Source organism: Chelonia mydas, chromosome 6 (genome assembly GCF_015237465.2).
Source record: "Chelonia mydas isolate rCheMyd1 chromosome 6, rCheMyd1.pri.v2, whole genome shotgun sequence".
Lineage (NCBI taxonomy): Eukaryota > Metazoa > Chordata > Testudines > Cheloniidae > Chelonia > Chelonia mydas.
The window spans coordinates 33,952,756-33,967,707 of record NC_051246.2 but is presented as its reverse complement, the minus strand read 5'-3'; the positions used below and the strand labels follow the sequence as shown (position 1 = coordinate 33,967,707).

The 14,952-nt window shown below is 42.6% G+C and overlaps 1 protein-coding gene across 2 annotated transcripts in view; it reads left to right on the top strand.

Moving 5' to 3' along the window:
- Positions 1–14,952, top strand: part of INSC (INSC spindle orientation adaptor protein) — a 133,522-nt gene that overhangs the window by 35,288 nt on the left and 83,282 nt on the right. For both annotated transcript variants that reach the window (XM_007057095.3, XM_037899746.2), the window contains 3 exons: positions 4,966–5,311; positions 5,847–5,899; positions 9,334–9,457. In XM_007057095.3, the coding sequence (XP_007057157.2) occupies positions 4,966–5,311; positions 5,847–5,899; positions 9,334–9,457 (523 nt within the window). The remainder of the gene's footprint in view (positions 1–4,965; positions 5,312–5,846; positions 5,900–9,333; positions 9,458–14,952) is intronic.

Here is a 14,952-nt window from a genome sequence, read left to right as displayed (position 1 = left end):
CAAGTCAAATGAACCTGTACTGTGTGTCATGCAAATGGCTTATGTCGTTATAAATCAAACTTTTTATAAATAATTATTTTTGTCAATTACGACGCCTTGTTTCATATCTAATAAAGGAAAGAGAAAGTATACATAGTAACAAGAATAAGAGAGCCACAATCAACCATGTGATGCAATTACACAATATTCAATTCAAAGCTGAATAAAATGAAGACCTTAAACAGCAGCAGCCTGTAAAGTCTAAAATTAAAAAACAGTGGTATTATACATGGCAATCTGGGAATTCTGATAGAACAGATCAATAATTTCTGTCTTCTGGTATCTTGTTCCAATACTGACCTATATTGCATAATTCCAGGGGTGACTCTCCTCCCCATACATACATATGTAATGTACTTGGTCGCTTGTGCAGAACTGTTACATCACAGTGGGGGACACTTTTTTTTCCTGAGTCCAGCTGCTGATCAGCATATACCCAGTGCAATGTCCAGCCCCCTCCAAGACCATTCAGAGAGATTAAGGTTCGTTTGTTGCTTTAAAGATTCAATACTCAGCAGCTTGACACATTAATTGGAGTTAACATTCACTTTAAATCAAGCACAGCACTAGGTTTCTTTAGATTAAAACACGTTCCTTAGCAATAGGAGATGGGATTTTAAGTGAATTCAAGTATAAATGAATTAGAAATGATTACATGCAAATAAAATTGAAAATGCTTTCTAGACTTAACAAAGCAAGCTATAGCCTTTGTTCAAGCTAATTTCCTTTCCAGTCTACCTTGCCAGCAAGATGGCTGACCACCTCTCTGGTCAGGATCTCCCACAAAGTCCAAAGTGCTCAGTTCTTTTGTTGCCTTAAGTGAAAGGTAATGTGTCCTGCCCCTTTCTTTTATAGTCTGTTGAACCTTTGATATGTATTGTTCTTAAAGTTACCCCCCAAAATAAAGTTTGTGAAAGCTGTGAGGAAGGTGAAATGGAGTCTGGGGGTGAAGGGAGTTCCATTCAGGTTTCTTCCCTGCTGGTGTTCGCTAAAATGCAAATTATTTGTTTCTTCAATCTCCTTCCCCTGTGGCGAATGCTGAATGGTTGTCTCTTCCCCTTGTTGGCTTCATGGTCCTGTTTACCTTCTATTAAAATTGCATTCCCATTGTTTCATTGTAAACTGGAAATACCTTTTTCAGGTGACAAAATTACATTCCTTTGTTTAGGGTGGGGTACCTTCAGCCCTGCCTGGAAGACACACTTTGATAACATAATTTCCAATATAGCTGTAATCTTGAATTTGAGCTTCATACATACACCACACAATAATATTAATGATCAGTATGTTAACTGTATCTATGTAACTGTCATTAGTAAGCTGGGGTACACTGAACTGGTCAGGCAAGCTGACTAGCGCCAATATCAGTGAGCCCCTTGCCCTCTTGCGTTGGGATACCGCTGGAGTCATATATATCGATCAGGACACTGAAGGCCCAATGGTGTAATGGTGGATCCTGGGGTTCCAGGAGACAGTGGGGGTGCCAATGGAAACTAGACACCAGGAAACCTTTCCTCAGGCAGCCATAATGGTGAAGCTCACTCTTTTCAGTCCACTTGCTCCCACCGACAAAGAATGTCCAAGGAAGGTGTGGCAGTCTCAAGCGATTTGCATTCACCAGTCTAAACACATTTTGGTAATTTCAAATGTAAACATTTCATTCCACTCCTAGAATTGTTCAGCTTACTGTTGTAACAACCCATGATTTTACCAGTCGCCTCGAGGACCCCTTATCACACTGCTTTTAGCCTAAACAATTCTGTTTGTACCAGATTTATCTCCAGTTTTTGCTGAATTTCATAAACAATTTTATGAAGCAGGCTGAGGAGGACACTTGTTGCCTTGGTCAACTTACAGTACAGGCTTCTGAACAACAGCAGTCCCATTGTACCTCAGTGAGATCAGAGTAGGATATATCTTGGTATGAGGAATAGACTCTGGCCCTTATCGATTTATGTTTTCTGTTCTTACATGTGCATTAGTCCAGGCAGTGTGTAGTGAAGTAGATGAAAGCCCCTTAACACGCAGTGTTTCCAGTCTCCATGTAAAATCAGGAGACCCCCATGTTTGTGCTCAATCCCCACACATTGCTACCACAAAACTGTGTAGGTATCTTTTATTTCAGTTTGCATCCATATAAACTCTCAACCACCATTTTTCCAGATCACATAGAAGCCCTTCAGGTTTATTTCATGACTCATACAGAAGCATTAACCTTCTGCCCTGGTCATTAGTGAAAGAAGCAGTTGTTTTTAATTTGCATTTTAAAATATTTTGTTCATAATAATTCATCAGGTATTTTGATGTGTGTACAACTTAGTGATACTAATATATAATGGTATAGCTCTTGTGGCACATCAGTCATACCCATTAAATGTAGGGCCTGATCCTGTTTCCATTGAAGCCAGTTAGTGTGTTACCATACGTACAGTGGCACCAGGATCAACTTCATAGTGGGAACCTTTCAGAAACATCTCCAGACAGGAGATTTGAGGAAGGCAATCTCTTTTAAAACAACCCTTAGACATTAGTTCCTCTTATGCCACTTAAGTCCAGTTCCTCCATTGATCACAGTCCCTCGTCTCTTTTTGTTAGTTACTGTTGGTGGCCAAGTCTCTACTTTGTACAGTAGCATGCTCAATACAATAACAAATTAATTTAAAACACTGGTGACATTCAAGACTGTAAATTAATTATTTAACAGGCCAATATTTTTGGATCAGTAATTTATTTGCCCAGGAAATCTTGGCGAGGGTGTAAAATGACTTGTTTTAATTGTAAGCCATGTGTCTGCCTCTATCATACTACTGAGTTCACTGATGCACAAAGTGAAGTAGCTTCACCAAGGACTCACACAGTGAATCGGCTCTGGTTCAGATAGTTTTACAAGATGCTATGGTTGGCTTCCATTATTTTGTTCTGTAACTATTACACCATGTGGCCTCCATGCTGCTCCCTTTACCAGCAGATTTCTGCCTCTACTGAGAGTCCATCAGTGCTCTTAAGAAGACATATTTCTGAAATGCACAAAAATCACCATGGTAATTTTTTAATTTATAAGTTTCCACTATGGGCAATTTTGAAAGGATCTAATTTAGATGGGTGTATGCAGCCAAATATTACTAAAATAGAATTCAGCTGCCCAGAATTGTGTATTTTTATGCAAAATGTATACAATTTTGTGAGGGGAGGGAGGACAGACTGCTTCAATTTCTAAGCAGCATACAATCCACATATGATCCATATTTATTTTTACTTTATCGACAATGTTTCCTTTAGACTTAAGACCTCTCACCTTGAGCTGTTCGGTTTTTTAGAGCAAGGTTTTTTATTTACTAGCAGGAAAGTCACATATTCATTACAGTGGGTCTTACACCTGCTTACAGCTTACTAGAGGCAGAACCAGACCTGTCAATTAAGGCAGGTTGTTAGTGTCCACACCCTTGAAGACCCAGCCAGATTAATTTGCCTCTCCCACCTGCAGGAAGGCTTTAGCAAGCCTTCTGCGTGGAGCAACGAGAAAACAAAACCACTCAAAAGGAGTATCTTTCATTCTCAATGTTCAGTTTATTGGTGGTATGAGGCTGTTATTTAGCCTCAGGGGCTATTCAAAAAGATTGCTGGAAGCCCTCTTCTGATACTGTGGGGGCTGCCTTGCTTCTCAACTCTACACCAATGGGGAGAAATCCCTCCTGAGACCTAAATCTTGTACTGAATCCCCTGACTAAGCATCCTTTATTTAAACTTAAGTGAAAATGTCCTTTCCTCTAGTGGGGAAGTCTGCAGATGCAACCCCGGAGGCACAAAGATTATAGTTCTGAGGACCACTTAAACTCTCACATTTTCCTTAATGTTCTTCATGGTAGTTGTCCGTTATCTAACTTGAAGTTGTCTTCCAAAGCAACCCCTGGCTGTATTTCTAGATAGCTTTCTTCAGTTTACACGGAACACTGGAGTACTCAGTTGCTGCGTTATATTTGACATAAACTAGTATTAGTTGCAAGGCTTTTGTTAGCTGAAAAATACATGTCTGACAAAATACTTCAGAGCAAATGACTGACAGGTGTTTTATCATAGTAAAAAGTAGGTGAAAATGCAAAAAAAAATTAAGATTTAAAAGCTTAGTTGGCATGTTACATCTCTTCAATGATACTCTTCAGCACAGCTAATCCTTTAAAATCTTCTCACTATATTTGTATTTCAATATCTTTTCACAGGTGTCTCCAGTATTTGATTCTAGTTGCTCCTAATTGTATCCTTGAATCAGAGAGGTTCAGAGCGCCACCAATCGAAATTTACCCCTTCTTAGGAAGAGCTAAGCATCACATAGGACTGGGCCCTATTTTTATACATCTTCTAATTCTGGCTTCTCAAATTTACTTTTGATCTCAGTGTTCTCAGTAATGTATTTCTCACCCCCTGTCTCCCAAACTTTGTTTTGTGCGTATTTAGGTCTCATGAAGATTCAGAGTCTAACAGCTCTTACTTGCTATAAGACAAGTATGGACTTGTATTGGTCTGTATAAGCCTAGTGGTTAAACTTCTGAGAAGGCCACTGCCTGTCAGTTATTTCACGAATAAAATAAAGTAACTTTTTGACTCTAGTCTTAATTTCAGCCAATATAAAGAAAGTAGAATAGAATATAGTAGCGATTTCAGCTACTGCCTGGGTATAGGCAAATCATACTCCCCTTTGGAGATCTGTATGTCTTTAATGTGGAAGTGGTTTATAGGTGGTCAGAATCTTTATTTGGAATATGAAGCATGTCACTTTCATAATGCAGCCAAGTTAATTCTTCATTTAGTTGATTTTTTTTTGAAGATCCATCCTTATGGGAGTTTTATCCCCATATTCTATTCATGAAGGCTGTGTCTAAATTGGTTCAGATCTTTCATCTGATTGTTTTCTTTTTTACTACACTTTAGCATGCACTTAATTCAGGTGGATTCCGTGCAGCGTTGGATGGAGGACTTGAAGTTGATGACGGATTGTGAATGTATGTGTATTCTTCAGTCCAAACCAATCAGCACAGAGGAGGATGCACAGAATGAACTTATCCTTTCATCACAACATAGTGCATATGATAACTTGCAGTTATTGTTAAAAAGGGCTTGGATCATAAGCACAGAGTTGACCAGGATTGCTCAAAAACTAGAGAAGAACAGATGGCAAAGAGTTCACAGCATGACAGTAAGAGTCAATTGTCACGTACGTTCAATGATAAACGAATACAATAGCTTCACTAGAAATTCCTTAGAAGAAATGCACCAGGTAGGATTATTTCTTCAATATTGATTTGTTTGTCAATTTGAATTTATAAACTATGTTTAGAATTTGGGAGCTGATAGATCTGGTGAGGGCAACCTTTGTATTTTTTTTTTAATTACAATAATGGCAAATCATTCTGAACAGTGAGAAAGACTCCATATCTCAGAACCATCCAGTCCCCCTGTGGGTGTATAAACAAACATGTCTTATATTTGGATCAGTGTTTTTATGGGCCTGATTCTGCCACTTTTACTTATGTTGAGTAGTTCACTCCATGTGGCCTACTGGAATTGAGTCTTATTTTCAGTTAAGATGTAGAAAATGTTCTTATGGGACTGGGACTGGCTTAGCTCCAGTTTTTATCTCTGTTATAATTAACCACAGATGCCAATAAAAAGGGAAATTAAAAAAAAAAGATGTTCACAAAATGTCTTCTTGACTATTTCTATTTACTGTAATCAAGTGTAATCTTATTGAAAGAAGATCTATATTGGATACATTATTTCAAACACATTTTTGTCTTTTTTCCCCCCTGCAGTTTGAAAAACTTTTAATTGAAAAATGTTCAGAATTTACAGCAGTCACGGAAAGGTAACTTCAATTTTCTGAACTGGATAGTCAATTTTGCTTCTTAACTATTGGTTACAAGCTGTGGCAGTTTTAATGAGGGAGGCAAATCCAACTAACGCTCTTTGAACGTTTAATTGAGTATGTGCAGCTTTCATTAAAATGCCCTCTGATTATTGGGCCATCAGTGTCTTAAGTTAGGTACTTAGTTATATCCATATTTAGACCCTGATCTTTCATTAGGATCTGTTGTTGAACAGGGAACTTGGCATGGCACAAGGATCAATGCTAGTGTATTGTGATGCTTTACACCCTCAGGGCTTTAGGCACTGAGGGTGAAAAACTTGCTCTATTGAAATCAATAACAAAACTACCATTGACTTTAGTGGGGCCAGGATTTCAAGCTAAGTTTGAAAACTGCAGTCCTGGTTCATGTTTGAAAACAATGATTCCACATGTTCATGTACTGCTGCAAGTTTTTTGCTAGTCTGTTCCCTAAGCACAGATATGTATTCACTGGCATTAGTTAGGTTAGAGTCACTGATATAAGCACTATACAACATTGTTAAAGTGAGAGTTGTGAAAGAATTCTTCTCATGCTGATGCTCTGATTCTAACAGAACTTTCCTTGTTTGCACAGTCGCGCCAATCAATAGTCTCATTTGATTTACTTTAAACACTGAGCCTGTCACTCATCTTTAGAAAAAAACATAATACATAATTACCAGAAAATAGAAAATGTGTTTCTTGAACACTGTTGCTCTTCATGTGTGTCCTAGAGCACACTCTGATGGGGTAGACAAACCCCACACTGCAGAGCAAGGAATTAAGGAACAGCTTTGGGGCCCAGGCAGCCCTGCCCAGACACATCTGCAGGGCCTGCACAAGCTGGAGGCAGGGCTTTAAAAAGGGGAGCAGAGCAGCTCGGAGGCAGGCAGTGGAAGGAAACAGATGGCTGATCTGAGGGGAAAGGACTGCCCAGGAACTCACTGGCTGGGACCTGACAACACAGGCCTGTGCAAACGCACAAAGGAGAAGCAGGACAGAGTGTGTGGGTCAGAGACTTGATTGGAATGATTTACACTGGGAAGCTGAATGAGACCAAAGTAGGAAGTGGTCAGGGGAGGCAGCAGCTTAGCTCCCCAAGGTGTTGGGTGTAGCTGCCCCTGGGCTCCCCTACCCACTCCAAAAGGACAATACAACAAGAACCTTCACTTCCAGTGAGAGGGCAGCTGGAAAAGATACTGACTGTTCAAAGGCTCAGCCCCGAATGCCCCTGTACTAAAGGGAAGGAATGGAAACCCTTGGGGTGGGGGCGCTGAAGGACAGGACTGTGCTTCAATGGGGAAATGTACTGTCAACCATCACCTGACCACTAGGTCATACTGTCAGTTGTTCATCTTCTACAGACTCATTGACTTCGGTCAGAGCTGTAAGTGCTGAGTACTTCTAAAAATCAGGCTATTTGTGCATCTGCTTCAATTTATATGGGCTATGAGTGGTGGATGGGAAGTGGTGAGGTTAAAAGAACTGCTGAAGGGAGTGGCAATGGGGATGTTGAATGACTGAACTGTTTATTGCCTTGCTTTTTCTGGGTTTTGTTGGTTGCATATATGATCTACCAATCTTAATTCAAGTGAATGAGTTTTTTATGGGGGAATATTATATAAATCCCCCTGGTCCCGCTGCCGGCTGCTTCTGGGAGACGCCTGAAGTAAGCGCCACCCAGATCTGCGCCCCAGCCCCTTGCCCAGGTCAGAACCTCCTCCCACACCCTAACTCCCTCTCAGACCCTGCACCCCAACCCTCTTCCCCAGCTCTGAGTCTCCTCCTGCAACCCAGACCCCTCATTTCTGGCCCCACCCCGGAGCCCACACACCCAGCCAGAACCCTCACCCCCTCCCACACCCCAACCACCTGCCCGGGCCCAGTGAAAGTGAGTGAGGGTGAGGAAAGCAAGCGATGGAGTGAGCAGAGGGCAGGGCCTCAGGGAAGGGGTGGGGCAAGGATGTTTGGTTTTGTGCGATTAGAAAGTTGGCAACCATAATCTCATTGGATTTTATAAGCTAAACAGAGTTGGGCCTGGTCAATAATACTCAGATAAAAGATATCCAAAGACAACTAAAGTGCTCTAAGAAGTTGTGCGCATAATTCTGTAGACCAGTGGTTCTCAAAGCCGGTCCGCCGCTTGTTCAGGGAAAGCCTCTGCTGGTCCGGACCGGTTTGTTTACCTGCCGCGTCCGCAGGTTCTGCCAATCGTGGCTCCCACTGGCCGTGGTTCGCCGCTCCAGGCCAATGGGGGCTGCGAGAAGGGCGGCCAGCACATCCCTTGGCCCACGCTGCTTCCTGCAGCCCCCATTGGCTTGGAGCAGCGAACCATGTCCAGTGGGAGCTCCGATCGGCCGAACCTGCGGACACGGCAGGTAAACAATCCGGTCTGGCCCAGCAGAGGCTTTCCCTGAACAAGCGGCGGACCGGCTTTGAGAACCACTGCTGTAGACCTCAGTCTAGTCTTTGTCTGCATGATAATAGTGCCTCTCCACAGTGCTAGGAAGAACTGTACAAATGGAGGCACAATCTTTTAGATGTGATACAAAACTGAGACCCTGACTATTTGTGGCTGTTCTAATAGCTAATGACATATTAGACGAGTAAGGATGTTAACCCTGGTAATCCTGCCCCAAATTTTTGGATTATTCTTATTGTTAGCATAGAGAACATTGTTACTGTTTAACAGTAATTTGGCTACCCAAATTCTCCTTGTATCTGTAAAAGTTATTCTCCATCTTCCCTCATGGAAACTGTAGCCAAGGGTTGTTGGGCACAGAATGGCTCTTGCATTCAGTCCTTGAGGTTGCTGTATTTTCGTAGTGGTAAGTGCTCTGTGTGTATAGAGGGCTAATTTCTTCTCTCAGGTACACCATTTTAAATCCAGACTAACTCCATTGACATGGACACCTTGACTTATATTTATTAGGGCCTTGATCCTACTCCCATTTAAAATATGGAAAATTAAACTTACTGAGAAAAAATTTGGCTCTGCAAATAGAAGATGTACATTCCTACAACTGAAATGCAGACACCTCAGGGTGGATGCAGCAGCCATTTGATGCACAGCAACACTAAACTTTAGTCAACAGTGGTGGAGTTACTCTGGATATATCCCAGTGTACTTGAAAACAGAATTTGTCACACAGTCTATGAAGTGCATTGTGAACCTGCAAGATATTAATTTATAATATTATCATTTGACTTCTTCCTTACCTTGGACAGACAAGACTTTGCTAAAAGCCTCTTCTGACGTTAACTATAATAAGGCTGCACCTTGACTTGAACAGTTGAATCTCCATTATTAACATTTGTGCAACATAAAGTGCTTGGTTAGCTCAATCAGCTTGATAAAGGTGATGCCTAATGTGTGTATTTTTCTCATTCATTTCCCTTCAATTTCTTTTCAGGTGCATACAAACTGAAGACAAACGGACATTACAGTCCATGAAATCTTGTATTAATGAAACATTAACCACAGTCGCACAGTATTTCGGCCAGTTGATAGAATTGGCCTTAACATATGAGATACAGGTCAGTAAAAGCTGAATGCATTTGTTTTAAAACATCGTATTGAAGGGGAGTGTTTTTTTGTTTTGAATGGTGGAAGTAAAATATTTACAGCCCTCAGTCCCTACAAACCTGAGATTGGTGCTTCAAGCATCCTGAAAACCGTTCCAATTTTGTTTTGAGACAGAGTATCTCATAGGCCCTGAAAGTAACTATTCAAGTCTTCCCATAGCCCATCACTGATCAGACCCTTCTCTGATTTCATGTGCACTTAGTTTTTCCAGAACACCAGTATACTTCACTTTCTCTGTTCATTGGTCTGGTTCTGACATCCCCCCAAAAATGATCATGTGGCTGCCTGAGTTGGTCACTTCCGCTGTCAGGCTCTCTTCAGTTTAAAGGAGGTGACCTCTGGACAGTGTCCAAATAATGATTCAGTGCAATGGATCTGCTTCCACTCATGCTGTTGTTGTTGTTATGCTTATTACAATAGTGCCTAAGGACCAACCAAGAATGGGGCCCCGTTGTGCGAGGCACTGTACAGACCAGTAAAAAGGGTAGAACGCACAAGCAGAGTGAACAATATGATGGGTGGGTTTAGGAGGTAGATCAGATAATTGAAAGCGAAGGGAGATGAAAGGGACAGGGAAGGGGTTAAGAGGGGCAGGTATGGAAGACAGGTGAAGAGACACTAAGAGAGGGAGGAAGAGGGGACTGGCATAAACATACAATCAATACAGATCAGTCAAAACTTTGGGAAGTTCTCTGAATGTCCAAAGGTCCCTGCATTGACTGTTTCTGCTCCTACCAGCTGGAGTCTTCAGCTCCTCTTTGCCATTTCTATCTCAGGGCCATATAATGGGAGATTGGGGAGGTGCCGTGTGCCCCTAGAGCATCCGTGGTCTCTCCTGCACAGTTCTGGGGGTGGGAAGGGAGCTCCAGTTGGGCCCCATTTTACCATCTTGTGGAAGGGGAACAGTCCCTGCTTTGGATCCTACTGGCTGGAGTTGCTGTCTGGCTCCTCTCCGCAGGTTTTCCCCACAAGGCCACATTGGTCCTAGACTTTAGTTCTAGTGAGTGAAATATGTAGGGGAGCGCTGGAAGGGTGGGGCGATGCGGGCGGCTGGGCTGGGGCCTCCCCCAGGTGAGTGGGGCGGAGAGGACACGACGGGGTGGGTGATACCGCCTGCGCTCCTCCGCCGGGGAGGGACTACTCCCCCCCGAGTCGCGACGTGCTCCTGCTGCCCTGTCCCGGCTCCTGCCCCCCCTTGCCGCCTCGCGATGGGCAGCGGGGCGGGCCCAGCCTCGGAGCTGCCCCTTCCCTGAGTTTTGCCTCAGCGTCGGCTGCAAGGCCCCTGGACCACCACGGGGGCGGGTCCTTTCAGGCCTGCTTCAGCCATACACCCCTCCCAGCCTGCAGAGCAGGGGTTTGCCCCGGCCCCCTAATGATCTCTCTCCGCTGCTGTGCCCCCGGGAGAGGCTGCCTTGCAGTGCTACTGTCCGCATATAGCTGGTGTGCTGTGACTGGGGGCTCCTTGGGGCAGGGACCAGTGTCTTGTGTTTGGTTTCAGAGTAGCAGCCGTATTAGTCTGTATTTGCAAAAAGAAAGGGAGTATTTGTGGCACCTTGGAGACTAGCCAATTTGTTTGAGCGTGGGCTTTCGTGGGCTACAGCTCACTTCATCGGATGCATTCGATGGGGTGGGCTGTAGCTCACGAGGGCTTGTGCTCAGGTGGGTTGGTTGGTCTCTGGGGAGCCACGAGTACTCCTTTTCTTTTTGTCTTGTGTTTGTGCAGTGCCTGGCACAGCGGGGCTCCCCTACCTCAATCCAAATAAGATATAGAAAATATGAGGATATTCTGGGAACTGAGGGAACTGGGATTGTTTAGTCTGCAGAAGAGAAGAGTGAAGGGGGATTTGATAGCTGCTTTCAACTATCTGAAAGGGGGTTCCAAAGAGGATGGATCTAGACTGTTCTCAGGGGTAGCAGATGACAGAACGAGGAGCAGTGGGGGAGGTTTAGGTTGGATATTTGGAAACACTTTTTCACCAGGAGGGTGATGAAACACTGGAATGCGTTACCTAGGGAGGTGGTGGAATCTCCTTCCTTAGAAGTTTTTAAGGTCAGGCTTGACAAAGCCCTGGCTGGGATGATTTAGTTGGGGATTGGTCCTGCTTTGAGCAGGGGGTTGGACTAGATGACCTCCTGAGGTCCCTTCCAACCCTGATATTCTGTGATTCTGTGATGTAACTGTGTATGAGCTAAACAAGCCCATTAGCTTTTTTCCCCTCCCCCAAACCAGAAAATAACCAGTTAATGAAAGATGGAAAAAGATACAAGCAGTGCCTCTTCTTACCCACAAATAGAAGATTTTTCTCCCTCCCCACATAAGACCAAAGGATGCTGGAGAACAAACCCCTACTTGCACATAATCTTTTCAGTAAATGCACTGTATGATCATAGAACCTATCATTTAACCACCTTTTGGAAATATAGGGACTGAGACTGTGGCATTGGATTGGGATTACATATATATTTACCCTGGGAACATTCTTTAAATGGTAACAACTCAATCTGTACCAATCTGGCTGGATTTAAACTGGTGACTTGCTTGTTATGCCATTATTAATTCCCTTAACCATCTATTATGCTCTGTGTATTGTAGTATTTGTGCACACTTCAGAGCTGATGCTAATACAGCCCAGAAATGTTATGTTTTCACTGCAGAAAAGGAACATGAAGGGCTGAGAATGGAGGAAATAGTTATAGTACTTTGACTACTTTGCCAAAATTAAATTGCTTCTGTGCTCTAACTTAGAGCAGAGTTTAACTTGTTGTCTTAAGAGATTCAAACCCATTATGGCCTGTTTGTTACCTTCCTCTTTGTCTAATATCTTAGTTTTAAAACAGATTGTTGCCAAGGAAATGGGAAGCTAGAGAAGCAATTTTCAGCGTTGCAGAGCTAAGTCGAGGTAACAAGCTGCCTGCTGTTGAGCTTTAGTTATGTTTTATGGGAACCATATGTAACGCCACAAATGATTCCAAGCATAAATAGCTGTGTAAATAATTTAAGTCATTATTTCAATTTAGCAAATAAAGTAACTAGGCTGTACTTAGACTTTCCTTTTTTCTTTACCTTAACTAAAAGGTAGAGAAGTAGGATTCACTTTATAGTTAATGACACTATCTTTGTGTGAAATATCGAATCACTTAATTTTAAGGGAAGCAGAAATAATTTCTCTGAGCGATTGTATATGGAAGAGCAGTGTGTGTTTGAGTGGGTGAAAATATGGAAAGAGTTCAGGGTTACTAATACAAAAGCACTTTTAGAAACTGTTTAAAATCTTTTCGCTTTTGTTTTATGTTACCTGGCATAGTACATTATACAGTCCCTCCTAAAAAATGTGTCCCCCCCCGGAACTCAAAGGACCTATTCCTTTTGTTCTAGTGCTCAGAGTCCCTTAGGATAATTACTGAGGCTGCCATTGACTGGATGCCTGGTCTCTGTGTGCTTGGCTAAAACTAGAAATTTTGTGAGCTGACACAGTGCTAGTATAGCACTGCTTGGGAACCACATGTATGAATCAGGTGAGCCTATTGAGGTCAGAACTGCCAACTCAAACAGCATCTCTCTGTCCTGATTAATGTTACTGTGACGTTACACCCCATATTCTTCATAGAAATATGGTTATTATATGAATATGGCCTAAGATATATTTTATGCAAGATGGGTCTTGTAAGGTATCATTGGAAAGGTTATGATTTACTGAATGTGATTATCCAATTTGAATTCATGTATAATTTCTGTATCTAAAGTTAGAAATATTGACTATGTAACAATTACAAATGGGTGTGTACTTGGGGGAATGCTCAGCAGACAGTAAGCAATCATCCTGGATAAGCCATTAAGGAGAACCATAGAACTGTGCAGATACTAATCTCTCTCCTTCCTGAGAAGTGTCCTGGGACATACCTGTCACCTGGTATTAAACATCATGTTGGACTTCTAGTAATTTTCCACTAAAAGGCGGGGGAGGTCAAGACTGGGAAACAAAAGATTCCCGCCTTATGTAAATCTTATTTAAGGCTGGGGAGTAGGTTGATCTGGACTCTCCCTTCACTGCCTTCCCAACCAAGAAGAAAGACTGCTAAAAGTACCTGAAGAGACAAAGGAACTAAGCTGAGGGAAAGGCAAGGGCTGAGTCCAGACTGAGACAGAGGAGTCTAGTCTGTAAAGAGAAATAACTGGAAATCTAAGCTACAGCAAATCTGCATCCTGCCTTAAGTCAACATTTAGGGTGAGAAATTACATTTTGCAATGTGTTTCTTTAATGAATCAAGTTTAGTTTGCGTGTTTTGTTTTATTTGCTTAGTAATCTGCTTTGTTCACTATCTCTTATAATCACTTAAAATTTACCTTTAATAGTTAATACACTTATTTCTTGTTTATAACAACCCAGTTTGTGCAATTTATAACTGTGTGTAGGGGGAGAAGTTGTGCATATCTCTCTTCACATTGAGGGAGAGGGCAAATTTTTATGAGCTTGGGCTGTGCAGATCTTTCTATATAGTGCAAGACAATATTATCTTGGGTGTACTTTCCAGAGGGACTCCATGCTGGGCAAATTCCTCGCTGAACCTTCCCATAGAGAAGTGTTTGCAGCCTCTGTGTGATTCTACAGCTGGTGCTCCCTACGTACGTGTGTGTGTGTGTGTGTGTGTGTGTGTGTGTGTGTGTGTGTGTGCATGCAGCCAGGGAGCCTGATTCAGCAAAACAGGGAGAGGGAGCTCAGGCTAGAGGAGCAGGAGGGCTGAGTGAAATCCCAGTGCATCAGGTGGCATCCCAGAAGGGGGGTCCAACCCGTCACAGTTGCCATGGATTGTGAGGATTTTACTCCTGTCTGGATAAATGTTAAAATGTAAAACAATAGGTTCTGTGGCTTTCTAAGAAGACTTTTTGGGCAGTAGTGCTAAAAGTTAAAGACAGAAATACAGCCTGTTGAAGAGAAGAGGACTGAATTTTGGCTCATAAGCTTATAAATGGGGATTTTTTTCTGCACTTCTTCTAAAGATATGAGAAAAATAAAGATAGATTCATAGATATTAAGGTCAGAAGGGACCATTAGAATCATCTAGTCTGACCTCCTGCACAATGCAGGCCACAGAATCTCACCCACCCACTCCTGCAATAAACTTCTCACCTATGTCTGAGCTATTGAAGTCCTCAAATCGTGGTTTAAAGACTTCGAGGTGCAGAGAATCCTCCAGCAAGTGACCCGTGCTCCACGCTGCAGAGGAAGGCAAAAAGCCCCCAAGGCCTCTGCCAATCTGCCCTGGAGGAAAATTCCTTCCCGACCTCAAATATGGCGATCAGCTGAACCCTGAGCATGTGGGCAAGATTCACCAGCCAGATACCCAGGAAAGAATTCTCTGTAGTAACTCAGATCCCATCCCATCACAGGCCATTGGGCCTATTTACCATGAATAGTTAAAGATCAATTAATTGCCAAAATCATGT